The sequence below is a fragment of the Chiloscyllium plagiosum genome, chromosome 4 (genome assembly GCF_004010195.1).
Source record: "Chiloscyllium plagiosum isolate BGI_BamShark_2017 chromosome 4, ASM401019v2, whole genome shotgun sequence".
Taxonomy (NCBI): Eukaryota; Metazoa; Chordata; class Chondrichthyes; order Orectolobiformes; family Hemiscylliidae; genus Chiloscyllium; species Chiloscyllium plagiosum.
The window spans coordinates 88,009,345-88,025,373 of record NC_057713.1 but is presented as its reverse complement, the minus strand read 5'-3'; the positions used below and the strand labels follow the sequence as shown (position 1 = coordinate 88,025,373).

At 40.2% G+C, this 16,029-nt stretch overlaps 1 protein-coding gene across 1 annotated transcript in view; it reads left to right on the top strand.

The window, feature by feature from the left end:
* The first annotated feature begins 220 nt into the window (after positions 1 to 220).
* Positions 221 to 16,029, top strand: part of washc5 (WASH complex subunit 5) — a 62,583-nt gene continuing 46,774 nt past the window's right edge. The window contains exons 1-5 of the mRNA XM_043688548.1: positions 221 to 953; positions 2,758 to 2,903; positions 7,241 to 7,325; positions 10,257 to 10,357; positions 11,873 to 12,065. Of these exons, the coding sequence (XP_043544483.1) occupies positions 768 to 953; positions 2,758 to 2,903; positions 7,241 to 7,325; positions 10,257 to 10,357; positions 11,873 to 12,065 (711 nt within the window). The 5' untranslated portion in view covers positions 221 to 767. The remainder of the gene's footprint in view (positions 954 to 2,757; positions 2,904 to 7,240; positions 7,326 to 10,256; positions 10,358 to 11,872; positions 12,066 to 16,029) is intronic.

Sequence of the window (16,029 nt, the reverse complement as noted above, 5' to 3'; positions counted from 1 at the left end):
TGAAAACTGTTGTTTTGCTTCAGTGTTTTTTTCAAAGATGAATTCCAAAAACGGTTGTTAAACATCCGACAGAATTGTGTGAAAACCACATCTTAGATTTGGCAAAATTTGAATGAGATTAGCTTTTAAAATAAATAAGATACAATCAAAGGATGAAGATTCAAAGTTAATTTGGAAACCAGGGACACGATATCTTCAGCTTTTTTTTCATGAGTCTTGCCCAGATTATAAACAAAAGGAAAAGGGCACTTTCGAGTGGTATTGAATGTTGTTGGGTGGGTTTTGCTTAATTGATTCACAAGAGGCAAACCAGATGCGGACAACTTGGCAGCTTGCTCAACATCACTGAACCGCGCCTGGTGGTCACATGTTGAGTTGACAGGAAGGAAATCATATGATCAACATGGAAGAGCTGCTCTGAGTACTGTGTGTGTGAACCCTGCTAAAAAGAGAATTACCCGTGGTGTGAAAGAATTCCTCCCCTGCATTGTAGGCGTGCGAAAGATGCGGAGGGCTAGCAGTGCAGACTGAGTGACTCCGTCTCTGGGTTCACATCGGCCACTTCACCGTCCTTTTAGATTCTGCTGGCGGGTCTACGTTGCTGCTGGGAAAGGCTGCAGACAGAAGGGGAAGCATGATGATAGAGTCGGTGCAATAAATCCAGAGCCGTCAGGCTCTTCCTTCCCTGCAAGGGCTGGTCTGCCTGTGTTGTTGCTGCTGCCGCCCCCCCTCCCCCGGGCTGTGGGAGGTTCCTCCACCCCTCCACCATGGTAGACTTCTTGGCAGAGAACAATCTCTGCGGGCAGGCAATTCTCAGGATCGTATCCCGCGGTAACGCCATCATAGCAGAACTTTTGAGACTGTCCGAGTTTATCCCGACCGTTTACAGACTCCGAGACAAGGCGGAACAGCAGAAGTATGGAGACATCATCTGCGACTTCAGTTACTTCAAGGTGAGAACCTTTTGAGTCTTCACTCTCCCTGCAGGGAACATGCTGTTGGTATCTGCTGGAAAACGACCAGATTAAAGGTTCATTCCAAAGCTCGCCTTCTGATGTTTGCCCAGCGATATTAATGTGACAGATTTAATATTTTGCACGTTGCCACCGGTCAGGATTTTTAAGATTCACCAAGACCTCATTGACTCCCAAACCCTCCAGTCTCAAACCTTGAAGCAGTAATGCCCCTAACTACAGTACAGCAATGATACAGATCACGGGACGGACATTAAAAAAATGGAAGAAAAATACAAGGAACAAAATAAACATTGAATTGTCACCATTTAAAAATCGTGTGGGTGAAATATTAATCATATTTGAAGCCCAGTGTAAAAAATCTTGTGTACTTCCTGCCCACAAACTGTACTTCCTGTTGTCACCATGTTTAGTTGTATTTTTCAATGACATGTTTCTGCATCACTATTTCCAACATTCAGTTTTAAAGCTTTTGAAAACGTTGAATGACTTGCATTTATGTAGTGCCTCAGAACATCCGGAAGGTGTTTTGCAGCCAGTGAAAGACTTGCGAAGTTTCAACGCTGTTTTTAAGTTGGAAAAGCTAGGTAACTTGTGTGTAGTAAGCTCCCAAAAACAGCAATGAGAGAGAGATGAAATTTGAGAGTAGGCTACCTAATAATATAAAAGAACATTACAAGAGGTTTTTAGAAGTATGAAAAGTGAGAAGTGAGATGAGTAGACATTGGACTGCTGGAAATGTGGCTTGAGAAGTAGTAATGGGGAATAAAGAAATGGTGGAACAACTGCACAGGTACTTTGCATCAGTCTTCATGGTGGAGATACCAGCAATATACCAAAACTTTGAGAGACAGGTGAGTGCAGCAGCCATCACGAGGGGGAAGGTGCTGGGAAGATGATAGGTCTGAAAGTGGATAACTCACCCAGACCAGATTGACTATACCCCACAGTTTTGAAGGAGTTAGCAGGGAGATTAGAGAGGCATTAGTGGTGATCTTTCAGGAATGTCTAGAGGCAGACAGGGTCCTAGAAGACTCTGTTTATGAAGGAAGGCAGAAGACAGGAAACTACAGGACAGTTGGCCTGACCTCAGTCGTTGACAAAAATTTTAGAGTCCATTGTTAAGGATGACATTGCAGAATGCTTGGAAATGCATGGTAAAATAGGTTGGAGTCAGCATAGCTTTGTTAAGGGGAGATCATGCCTGACAAATCTCTTTTAATTCTTTTAGGAGGTAACAAACAAGTTACACAAAGGAGAGGCAGTGGACGTGACTAGTTGGATTTCCAGAAGTCTTTTGACAAGGTGCTGCACAGAAAGCTACTAAATAAGATCAGACTCCATGGTGTTCAGGCCAAAGCATAAACAGAGGATTGGCAGAAGCTAGATAGAGGTGATAAACGGGAATTTTTTTTTTCTCAGGATGGCAGTTGGTGATTAGTGAAGTTCTGCAAATATGGTCCTGCCCAAGTTGCTGTTAGTTTTTAATAGGGTATTGATGGTGGTTTTGTTGTTGCTGTCGCTGCAAAATCTATGGTCATGGGTGGACTGTTGTTCAAACATATTTGGCCAGTAAGTGGTGAGATGTCTATCCTCCACCCTGGGGAAACATGAATGACATTGGCATAAATGAAAACTCCGAGAAGCAATCCTGGATTGCTGTTGACCTCTGGTAGATAATTAAATAATTTAATCACATTTTAATTTTTTCTCAATGAATAATTAGAATACCTAATTTTTACAGAAAGGCTCTGTTATCTTAACACAATTGATCTCATTTTAGGGTGCTGAGTATTATGAAGGCAAGTTGGAAGCTAAGCCAGAGCTTCAGGATTTGGATGAAGAATTTCGTGAAAATCACATTGAAATATTGACGAGATTTTACCTTGCCTTTGAAAGTGTTCACAAATACATAGTTGATCTGAACAGGTAATTTTTTTATACGTCTGCTGTTAATAATTACGTTTACGAAATTGAATTCCATATTAATGCTTCATAAATTATTGAATCAGGTTTGTGTGCCACGATTAATTTGAAACCTTAGTAGATGATAGTGAATTTTGTTTTCCTGTTTGAGAAGTAATGGTAAAGAAATTTATTTGTGATTTTAAAAAAAAAAACCTGATTGATTTCTGTGGCAAGTTGTGGACACAATTTGTGGTGTGCAGGACAATTTACCTCTTCCTAAATCCAGATTCTTTTTGTGTGATCCATCCAAAGATACTGCATAAATATATTTTTCTAAATGATTTAGCTAAGTGAGTGTCATCCATGAAGTCATACTTGCTTTTGCTTGGGGTCAGGTTGGCTTTTCTTGTCCCATGGTTCTCAACCAGTTATGTGTGAGCTATGTGGTGAACTCTATCACTGGGGTGGCCAGAAAGTTCCTTTACCCACTGGAATCTTTTTGAGGGGGAGAACTAAGATCCTAGTGATTTATATCTAAATATCTGTGGCAAGATGTGAATAAATTTGTGTGATCCATCCGATGATGCTGCACAATGTACTTCTGCTAAAAGAAGCTTTCCTAAATGCAGAAATCATACAAGCATTTCTACCAATGTCCCATGGTACAGTGACTACTGGCTCGAGGTACTCCTCCAAGCCTCTTGGGATAAATGGGAGGTCCTTGTTCCCAGGAATGGCAGCAGGAAGCCCTACCATCATGTCAAGGCAAACTGAAGGGAAGTAACAGAGGAGATCAGTGTCTATGGGCCTTGCAAAAGAATTGGAATCTGTGCTGAGAAAAGATAAACAATTTGCACTCTAGAAGGGTAAATGGCACTGTCTACTCACTCCAAAGTGTAACTGAAAGTGTGAAGGGTTATCACTTTGAAGGATTACATACAGGACTCAGCACCAGGTAGAATATGTGACCGAATGTCATACATTCATGCTGTCACTGTTGTACCAGTTACAGGACAATGTGGTCAGCACTTATTCACTGGGTGGGAGGAGTTGGTATAGGCAAACATTCAGCTAAAATGCTCAAGCACATTGGGATAACACTCAGTGCTTCCACAGGAGAAAAGAGCTCAATGCTTAAAAAGGGACACCATCACAGCATTCACCTGTCCCCTCCATTAGCACACATACATTGACTTCAACCTACCGAAGTGAATTCATGCTTACAAATCTACTGAAATTCTTTAAGAATGTGACTCATAGAATTGATGAGGGGCATCATGGGTGTGGTTTATTTGGACTTTCAGGTTTTCAACAAACTCCCACATAAAAGATTTGCATGTAAAATTTAAAGCATGTGGAAATTGGGGATAGTGTATTGAGATGAATAGAAAACTGGTTGGCAGATAGGTAACAAAAGAGTAAAGTAAATGGGCCTTTTTGCGACTGGCAGACAGTGACTAGTGAACTACCATAGTGATCAGTATTGGGACCCCAACTATTCACAACACATATTTTCGATGAAGAAACTCAATGTAGTGCCTCCACATTTGCACGTGAGACAAAGCTGTTTGGGAATATTAGCTGTGATGAGGTTGGAAAGATGCTTCAGTGTGACTTGGACAGGCAGAGTGAGTGAGCAAATGCATGGCAGATGCAGAATAATGTGGATAAATGTGAGGTTATCCATTTTGGGAGTAAAAACACCAAAGTGGGTTATGAACTGAATGACTGACTATAAATTCAGCAGGGGAATGTGCAAAGAAACCTGGGTGTCCTTGTACACCAGTCACTGAAGGTAAGCATGCAGCTCCAGCAGCTGGTCAAGAAAGAAATCTGTATGTTAGATTTCATAGTGGATTTGAGGAAAGGAGTAGGGATGTCTTGTTACAATTGTACAGGGCCCTGCTGAGACCACACTGGCATAGTATCCTGTTTTGGTCTCCTTCAAGAGAGTGCAGCAAAAGTTTATCAGACGACCCCTGGGATGGGAGGACTGTGTACGAGGCAAGGTTGAATCGGTTATGACTTTATTCGCTGGCATGCAATAGAATGAGGGGGCATCTGACAAAAACCTATAAAATCCTAACAGAATTAGATAGGATTCAAGAAGGAGGTTCCCGATGACAAGGGAGTCCAGAATTGGTGGTTGCACTGGATTTCTTTTCTGTCCTTGTGTATGCAGTTCCTTCTTATTACCAGTGAGAGGGAATTCACTAAGCTTGATTCCCAATCCAGTTGACTCATTAATAAGATGCCCATAAGAGTCAAAGTATTAATTCCACCTCTAAAGATCCTCTTCTATTTTGAGTTAAAAATTGCAAGATTGACAATGCAAAAATGGTGTGCATGACATTTCTGTGAGGCTTCAGTATCTTTACAGTTCCCCCTATCAAATGCTAACAGGACTGGACAGGGTTGCATTGGATTAGCTTCCAGTCCTTGTGTACATAGTTCCTCATTCAGCAGTAGGCCGTAAATAGTTAATTACTTCACAGAATATACTAAAGCTCCTCCAGCATTACCTGTTACTTATCTGAGGACGTCTGCGTTGTCTCCAGTACATTTGATTTCCAGTCAATACTGGATGTTGCCCTTGCACCTATGGCCAGAATGCTGCGTTTCCAGAGGTTTGACTGCTACCCTGTCTACTCTGGTCATTGATGCTTCTGGCACTGACCTATCCTGCAGCCATTCATTCTCAGCTTAAGCATGGCCTGGTTGTTTTGGGCTATTGACATGCAGGCCTGAGGTAGTGTGTGAACAGAACACGGTGGTCGATCTCATTTAAAAGATTCCCCGCCGTCCCTGATCCTTTAAGGCAAGGCTAAGCCCTGTACGAGAATCTATCCTGTCCTGATCTCTTCCACAACCATCATGATTATGTACATCCTCAAAGGCCACAGATGGGTCATCCTTTCTGTCAGCCATCCATCTGCATGGAGATGGTACACACTGACCAGGGCAATGAAATCCATGCTTGTGCATTCTCAGACTTTCTTGAGCTTTCCTTCTCACCTTTGCAACACAATGGCAAGTCTATCACCATGTTCACACAGATCTATCACCCACCCTCTTGTCTGCCATGAGTAAACTGGAGGATCCAGACTGGGAGGATGTTGCCGTCTCTTCTATGAGCCTATTAGAGGTAGCAGTTCTCTCCTATTGTCCATTCCTTGGACAACACAAAACACCAGTCAACCTCCAATATACAGAAAATCTTGACCTTGATGGGGTTTTGATGGAACGTGATCTATAAGTTGTGTGGCAAGTGAAGCTGGTATTTTGGGTATTGGGCCATTAAATGGTATTTTACAATGCTTTGTTACCAATCGAGTTGACTATTAAGAGTTGAAGTATGACCTCCATCCATTACCATCCTCTTCTAGTTTGCATTTGTTACATTTTGAAAACTGCAAGGTTGAGAAGGCAAAACTTGTGTGTACGTCATTCCTGTGAGGCTTCAGCACTTTTACCTTCCCCCATAACCCACCAACGTCCTCCATATTTTACTACCATAGCTTTCTTATTCCTCTGCTGCTGTAACACTGTTATCGTATATGTTAATGCCAGTGCTTGCTCCTGGGACCCTGCCAGTTAATTTAGCTGTGCCTCTCCTGACTCCTTCCAGTCTTTGTCAACTGTATCCTGACTACCCCTCACCATGAGACTAGTAAGTTTTGTCCCTGACTGTTGCAGTAACCTATCCCTCCAAGTATGCTATTTTGAACCAACATTACTTAGCTGCATTTTGTTTATTTGCAGAGGGCTTAGTTGGAAAGTTAAACTTAATTCTGCCAACCTGGCCTTTTAATGAGCAGGAGAAAGTGAGGACTGCAGATGCTGGAGATCAGAGCTGAAAATGTGTTGCTGGAAAAGCGCAGCAGGTCAGGCAGCATCCAAGGGACAGGAGAATCGACATTTCGGGCATAAGCCCTTCTTCAGAAATCCTGAAGAAACATCGATTCTCCTGTTCCTTGGATGCTGCCTGACCTGCTGCGCTTTCCCAGCAACACATTTTCAGCTTTTAATGAGCATTCATGACATACAAGTGTGTGCAAAAGGGCTTCCTGATGCTTACTGTCAAGAAGCTTGTCTAGTCTTTAAATCTCCTAGAATGTAATTGCAAAAGTACTTTATTCTCAGGATTCTGAGTTTTACCCTCCCACCCAGTTATGTTCCCCGGCCTGCCCTTCTTCTTGCAGTGTGACATTACGCCCACTGTGTGGATCATACTGCTAAACAACCAAGTGTTGCAGCTGTGAGTGTATAATGAAGAACCAATTTTATGCAGCGGTGTATTGGCTTTAGTTAAGTTTGTAAATTATATTGAATTCTACTTTTCTACTGGATTGTTTCAGATTTCTTGATGATCTAAATGAAGGCGTGTATATTCAGCAAACCCTTGAAACAGTACTTCTAAATGAAGATGGAAAGCAACTACTTGTAAGTTAGTGTAACATTGTAAAACTGAGTATTGTCTTCACATTTATGAGGGGAAGAACCAAGAAGTGAAACACACATTTTGCAATAATTTACCACAGGAAAGATGCCACATAGTACCACAATTTGTTTTTATGTAAAAGCAAATTGTTGTGCATTTTCCTTTTCTTGACTACTAGTCCAATTTTACAGTAATGTAGTAAGCTTTCTCCAGTCTCGTTAAACTCCACAGTGTTGGTGAAAAGGAGACATTTTGTTGAAGTGTTTTGATTTGCTGTTATCAGGATCTAAGTAAGAATGCCAGATTTCAATCACAGTATTGCATTCTTCTGTCCATCCTGATAAGTACAAGATGAAAAGCTTTTAGTAAGGTATCTCTCATTTCAACAGTAGTCATTGTCTCTGCTATCTCTTCCTCCCCATTCCCGTAACCCCCCCCAGCTCCCCCAAATATTTATTGTAACCTCGAGCCATACTCTACATCATCATCCTGTAAGCATCTCTGCTGCAAGAGGTAGAAAAAAATGGCCACTCTTCCCAATCACAATGGTAGCATTTGCTTCTGTTCACTGAGTTGGTTCTTCACAGGCACAGCAAATTTAAAGACAGTAAATTAGCTGGAGACCTATGCAGATCAATGACTGGTTTAGGCTTCAGGTTTTTGTTTTAAAAAGTTGATTTGTTTAGATATATGATTGCCACATAAGTGTATCATAACATCCCTAAATGGAATTGAACCCAGACCTTCTGAGCCAGAGACAGGGGTACTGCCACTACACTACAAGATGCTCTCCGGTTACTTATTTTTAATGGGCTTCAATTGTGCCAACCTTGAAATTACCTGTTCAAGCTATTCTTAAGAGGGTGTGGATCCAATTAAAAGGTATATGAGCAAGTTAGCAGTTAACAACCGGTGCAAACACAGGGTGAATAGTATTTGAGCTAGAATTGTCTCAGTTGAATGAAATCTGAGGCATGACAGTTTGTTTATAGTACATAATTCTTGAACCTGCAGCGAATGTATTGCAGCATTGGCACCATTCAAATTAATGAGCAGTGATAATTCACCAAAAAGACCATTCTCACAAAATGGACAAAGGCAGCTTATTATATTTTGGCTTAACTCAAAATTGTTCCTCGTATTCTTTTTACCATGGTAAATGAACATACCTTTGACAGAACAAGAAAGAGCAAAGTGACAAATCTTAAGGGATGTGCTGAGGCTTTTCCTGAATCACTATGTTCTTCCCCTTTATCCAGTCTTCAGCTTCATACCATTTCCTTCTTTTTCTTTCATTCAATTGTATTTGTGAATTGTAAATAGCCCATTTTGCACTAGGAAAGCAACAACATTGTTTCTGTATAATCAAGAATTAGTTTCCTTTTTAATAAGAATCCTTATGTAGTTGGCTAGTTGCTTGGAGCTTCAAGGTTAAAGACTTTGCTGTTTCATTACTTTCCCTATATTCCTTGACATTCTGTCCAGAAGTGGTAATATATTGGGGAATTGTATAAATCCACTAGTAGATATGAGTGTCCTTGTACACCGGTTGCTGAAAATGAGCATAGAGCTGTAGGTTAAGAAGGCAGATGGTATGTTGACCTTCATAATGAGCGGATTCAAGTACAGGACCAATTGTACATTCCCTTGGTGAGACCATGGCTGGAGTACTGTGTGCAGTTTTGGTCTCCTTATCTGAAGAGATGTTTGAGCTAGGGAGAGAGTGTGTCAAAAGTTTACCAGACTGATTCCTGGGATGGCAGGACTGATATATGAAGAGAGGCCTGGTCAATGAGGGTGTTCTCATAGAAGCTTATAAAATCATAACAGGACTAGATAGGCTAAATACAGGAAGGATTTCTGGGGGCAGTCCAGAACCAGCGGTCACAGTTTAAGGATACAGGCATCTTGTACACCTCAATCAAGTCACCCCTAAACCTTCTTTTCTCTAGTGAAAACAGCCCCAAGTGCCTCAGACTAGATAGGCTAAATACAGGAAGGATATCTGGGGGCAGTCCAGAACCAGCGGTCACAGTTTAAGGATACAGGGTAGGGCATTAGGAACTGAAAAAAAAGCTCTTAATCCCTTCACCCAGAATGTGTTGAGCCTGTGGAATTCTCTGCCACAAAGTGGTTGAAGTGGAATGTTTTCAAGGAGGTGGATGTGGTTCTTAAGGCTGAAGAATCAAAAGCAGCAAAAGAAAGAACGGAGTACTGAGTTGAATGATCAGCCATGATCCTGTTGACTGATAGAGTAGGCTGAAAGGGCCAAATGACTTCCTCTGTTCCTATTTTATATGTTTCTATTGCAACCTGACTTCTGTATTGGTGGAGTGTTGGAGGCTGAGGGGTGAACTTATAGACATTTATAAAATCATGAGGGGCAAGGATGCGGTGAATAACCACGGTCTTTTTCCTAGGGTGGGGGAGTCCAAAATTAGAGGACATAGGTTGAGGTGAGAGGGGAAAGATTTGAAAAGGACCTGAGGGGTAACTTTTTTCATACAGAGGGTGTGCGTATATGGAACGAATGAGCTGAAGGAAGTGGTGGAGGCTGGTACAAATACATTTTAAAAGGCGTCTGGATGGATTTATGAAGACGAAGAGTTTAGAGGGATATGAGCCAAATGGTGGCAAACGGGACCAGGTCAGATTGGGATGTCTGGTCAGCGCGGAGGAATTGAACTGAAGAGACTGTGTTTCTCTGCTATGTGACAATGACTCTATTTCCTATTAGTAGACAGTCTTTTCTGCTATTCTGTTTGTTCGTATCACCATATAGTACCCAAAGGTTCTTGGCCAAAAGCTCAGAAAAATATAATTCCTGGTGTTCTTACACCCTTAGTAAACTTGTAACAATGATCATGTGCTGCTATTTGATTTTTTTTGTCCCCATGTCTAAATACATTTTCTCTTTTATCACCATTATTCAGTGTGAAGCTTTATACTTGTACGGAGTTATGCTGCTGGTTATTGACCTCAAGATTGAAGGAGAAGTTAGAGAAAGGATGCTGGTTTCCTACTACAGATACAGGTATTGTATACCTATGAAAGCAGTATAAACAAGATCCAGTCATTTCAAGCTTTTTTCAACTTCCATAATATAATTCATTGATGCAGTGTGTCTTAATGAAGGCAATAGACTTGAGTCCAGATGACATAGCAACCCTAGAAAGGGTGGAGAAATGGATTACCATGCAAATTCTTAGATGTGTTATTGTCTTGAAGCATTTCCAAATGCTATGTTTTATTCTATTTTAGTAAAACACTTTAGAAACAATGACCTTTTTATTTTTTACCTTTTTACTTTCCTTGCTGAATGAGTAGGTCACTGCTTCCAGATTGTTGATAGTGGTGTGCAACATTTGCTATTAGTTTTGCAAGAGATACAATGTGACTGATATCTCTGGACAGCCAACCAGTTAATGTTTGTGAAGTTTGATTTCTCCATTCGAGCAATAAGATGGTTAGTATTAATCAGATTTAAAATATCTTTTCCCCAACTCTTACTCCTGAGAATAATCACTTTTTACTTTGCTAGTTCATCTACCATTGGAACATAAGATTATATCAATTTGTTTGGGCATATAACAGATTTTCACCATGGCTCTTGAAAAGTATTAAGAAGAATTGTCTTATCTGCTTTACAAATTTTTATAAGGAGTCTGGATTGGATTTTGTGGCAAAGCAGTACTGTCCCTACCTTTGCGTCAGAAGGTTCAATTTTAAATCCCACCTGGCATTGAAGTATGTTGTGTAACAGGTTGAGTAAAATGTTTTACAAAGACTTTGAGTACCATTGATTTTGGAATACGTTTTTAAAGTAATTTGTTAAAACTCTAATACAAATGCCACTCCTTTCCATCATTTCAGCATTTCCCAATCGATGCTACTCGTCTTGTTCTGACCATTGTGGTGGATCTGTTGATGGTGTGACCATGGTTTGGCAAGACACCTTTCCTAAAAAAAAGGGCTATCCTTCCTGTTGGGTAAATCTAAGAAGTGTCAAATATGTGATTTAAATTAATCAGATATGAACGTTTTGGGTGGCACTGGAATTTGCTTCCAGCCACACTTTTCCCCCAGCTCCGCAGACCTACTGGTTGGCCTATACCCATGTATACATTGCACATGCAAGTGACAATCCTGACTACAGATGGAGTTGTTTTATATTGATCTTAAAACTTAACCTGTTTACATATTTTTTCAGCAAATATCATTGTACCCAAATATTAAAAATTTCACCAGAATTGCGAACAAAGAGGTTTTCTTTGGTTGACACTTTGGAGTGCAAGTCAGTTTGATTAATTTCTTTCTGTTTTGTCATTAACACAGACTATGTAATGAAAGATTTGTGCCATCTTATTAAACCAAGGGGAAAGGATGTTGTTAGTAATCCTTAAATTCCAAATATTTCAGTTGAGAAAATGTTCTTGCTGCTGAGCTCAGGTTTTCAAAAAAAAGTTTGCTTCTCTTGCACGCATTTGCAAATAATCTTTGGTTTGGAGTTCTTGCTGCAAAAGGGTAACCTGTGTTTATTTGTTCACAGTGCTGCTCGTTCTTCCTCTGATTCCAATCTGGATGATATTTGCAAGCTGCTTCGTAGCACTGGGTATTCACCTGTGGCAGGGGCAAAGAGGCCCCCAAGTTATCCAGAGAGCTATTTTCAGAGAGTGCCAATTAGCAGCACATTCATCTCGATGGTAGTTGGTCGACTACGATCAGATGATATTTACAATCAGGTGAGAACATGCTGTTCCACTTACTCAAGATTAATAAGAGCAATGTGTCTGAAGGATCTATTTGCCAATAACATTGTGCAAGTGGACAATTTGTCATTACCGAGATGACTAAATGCAAAAGTTAACATGTATTGCCATTATTGACAAGTTAACTCCTTCATTCCAAATTCTGAGAGATTTTCCATAATTTATTGTTTTGCACCTTTTTTACTTTTAACCAATCCAGTTAATTTTTTCCACTCATTTTTGTCTTGTCCCTTACCGATAATTTTACCTTTACGTATTATGATCTGCTAATCAGATTATGTTGAAACAGTTATGGGAATTCATGAACAGTTCATATAGCCATCTGTATTGGTGCTATTTATCTATCATCTTGAGCTGTTTCCCTTGGACCATTTAGTATTCCAGGAGTACCTTAACTCAAGGCTGTTTGTTTGTAAATAAGTACAACCCTTTCCTATAATTTTACCTTTACGTATTATGATCTGCTAATCAGATTATGTTGAAACAGTTATGGGAATTCATGAACAGTTCATATAGCCATCTGTATCGGTGCTATTTATCTATCATCTTGAGCTGTTTCCCTTGGACCATTTAGTATTCCAGGAGTACCTTAGCTCAAGGCTGTTTGTTTGTAAATAAGTACAACCCTTTCCTGCAAAGTTTGTCAAACCATCATTAAAAACAGTCTCCTATCTCTAGAATCTGTGTAAAGTTGAAAGTGAAATGCCTTCAAATTGCTGTTTCATCTTCTCCTCTCGTCCTCGGCTTGAGAATTCTCAAGGCTTTGTTAGAAGACCTGTTTTTGTCCAAATGATCTATAAAATGATAGTGACTTCAATTGCAACTGAACAATTTATAAAGAATATAAATGAACGGATATAAAGTCAAATTAATGGCAATGCCATCAGATTCTGCATTTGCCAATGGATCCACAAAATATTGGATCTCTTAATTGATCGCTTTCCAATATGCATTACAACATGATTTTGTACCTTAGTTTAAGTAAACATATCTGCACATGATTTAAAAAGCTGAACAATACATGGGGTGAGGAGGAGTGACGGGGATGCTGTAATGGCAGTAAAGCTGGCAGATTGACCTGAAGTCAGAAGACTGAAGTATTTTCATTTGAATGACATTCGTGAGCTTTTGGTATTCACTTATGCTTTGTCAGTTTTGGGAAGGGTGCAAATTGGTGGGTTCATGTACTGTAAAGGCAACAAGCAGCAGTTGGGAACTGATCCTGGTGGAGGTCATGAATGGGCCAGCAGCCGAAGCACTCATGTCCCACATAATTAACATGCCTGAATTCTGGACCCTTTCTTGAACAACCCAAGTGGTCCCTTCTAAGGAGCATGGGTTTGGCTATTCAGCACCTGGGTATAACTTACCACAAAAATCTGTGACATACAGATAAGGGCATGTTTGTATGTTTTCAGCCTTAATTGAAAATCAAACCCTGTGGATAGTTTTTTAACATTGGGACTGCTAATGTATACCCTTTGCCATCCCAACTTATTCCTCACTGCCAGTTGTCCAGTTTACAGGTGAAACTGATTTGCTGCTGTTTGCAAATCAGGCTTGCTGTGTTTTACACAGTTTATTCTTCCTGATTTATTATAAAAACTGCATCCTTTCTGTTATTATTTGGCAGCTGAGGCTCACGTGAGAATAATTGGTCAGTGAACTAAGTCAAGAACTCCGCTTTTATACCACAACCAACAGATTGTGCCTGTATTTTTGCTTTGGACCTCTGCTATAGATTTTCAAACTCAGAGTGTTGGGGTCCTTCGTATTTCTTAGGGAGTGAGAATCTGGAAGATGTTTCCTTTTGTGCTCTGTTTCTAAAAGACCAAGTGTGAGTCTTTTGATTTACTTTTTTCTGGTTACAGCTTGGGGCCTCTTAGCTGGGAGACTTGGCCCAGACCTTGATGGGTTTGGCTGCTGATATACTGGGAGTTTGGAGGGTGGAATTCAGAGGATCACCTGGGTGCTTTTCCGGATTCTACCTTTATTTAGGTGGAATGTGTAAAGGATTTAATCAATCACTTCTCCAGTGCGATGGCAGAATGGAAGATATTGGACTAAATCCTGATGGAAACAGTTTCCATTTCATTATCTTACACACAATTTAGAGACCTACCTGTAATCTACTTTGGCTTTACAAAAATTCTGCCGAAGTGAGTCCAAATAAAATATTCGGTCATCTTGGACCCATTGACCAGGTAAGATATGGCAGTAAGTGAAGTGCTATTGGGGAGAAATGTGAACAAAAGACTAACGGCTGCAACAGCTATATTGAAGATCTTAAAAAAATCTTTGCTGTTAGAATCTCCTTTTCGAGACCAACAATTTTAAACAGTTTCCCAGAAACTGACAGATAAACTGAGGGGCATGATTTCAGGTTTTCAGACTTTTACTGTAACTGAAAAACTAAAGTCAATATAGATCAAACATCACAACTGGGTGAATAATTCGTCAAACTAAGAACATGTACTTTTTTGTTAACAAGTAAATGCAGTTGAAATACATCTTATAACTTCACTTTGTATCCTTCACTTCTTGCAAAAGTGTAGCAAATTATTTGTGGCTTTTCAGCTGGGTCATCTACGAAGCCAAGATGTTCAGAGCCATTTGAAAGTCATTCCACTCAACCTTAGTTTTCTAGATTTGACTTCCATTAGCAAAACTTATCTCAGCAACTCTTTATTTCTGATATCTCAAATTTCCACCTGTTTTGTCCTCTTCGATTAGAAATCCCATTGTCACAAGCAACCTGCTTTGTTGCTGACACAACACCCCAGTCTTTCTCTTCCCTTCAGTGCAGTGCAGGAGTGATGCAATAAGTCTCCAGGGCCTGATGCTCTGTACCCCAGAGTAATTCAGGAGTCTGACATAGACACAGTGGTTACATTTTACAACATTCTGTCGACTGTGAAAGTGTTCTGATGAATTGCCGAATAGCTAATGTAACTCTGCTGTTTAGAAAAGGAGGGAGAGAGAAAATGGGGAAGAATAGGCCAGTCAGCCTGACATCAATGCTGGGAGAAATGCTGGCGTCAAATTATTTAAGATGCAATAACTAAGCATTTGGAAAGCAGGGACAGAATCATTGCTATTCAGCAAGGATTCACTAAAGGGAAGTCATGCTTGATAAATCTTCTGGAATTTTGAGGATGTGACCAGTACAGTAGACAGTGGTGAATCAGTAGATGTTGTGTATCTGGACTTTCAAAAGGCTTTTGACAAGGTTCTACACAAGAAATTAGTAAGGAAAATTAAAACTAAGGTGTTGGAAGTAATGTATTCACATGGGTAGAAGGGAAGCAGAGGGCTGGAACAGAGGGAAGGCATGTTTATACGTTAATGATTTGAATGAAGGAATTGAATGCCATTTCTCCAAATTTGCAGATGACAGTAAGCTTGGTGGCACTGTGCTGTGAGGAGGATACTAAGAGGCTGTAGGGTGACTTGGACAGACCGGTTGAGTGGGCACATACTTGTAATGTAGATAAAATATGTGAACAAAGGAAGTGATGTCATTTCCTGTTCTTTTTCTCAGAGGGTGGTAAATGGGATCCAAGTCAGTGTTTGTTGACAGAGTTCCAGTTGGAATGCCATGCTATCAATAAATACATTTAAGTTAAAATCACACAACACCAGGTTATAGTCCAACAGGTTTAATTGGAAGCACACTAGCATTCGGAGCGACGTTCCTTCATCAGGTGATTGTGGAGGGCTCGATCATAACACAGAATTTATAGCAAAAATTTGCAGTGTGATGTAACTGAAATTATACGTTGAAGAATTGATTGTCTGTTAAGCCTTTCATCTGTTAGAATACAGTGATAGTTTCACTTCTTTCATGTGTAAATCACAAAACCCTTTTTTTTAAAGTTGCATTCTCGGGTTATCTGTTAACAATGGTGATAGCTAGACAATATGTAGAAGGTGTTAG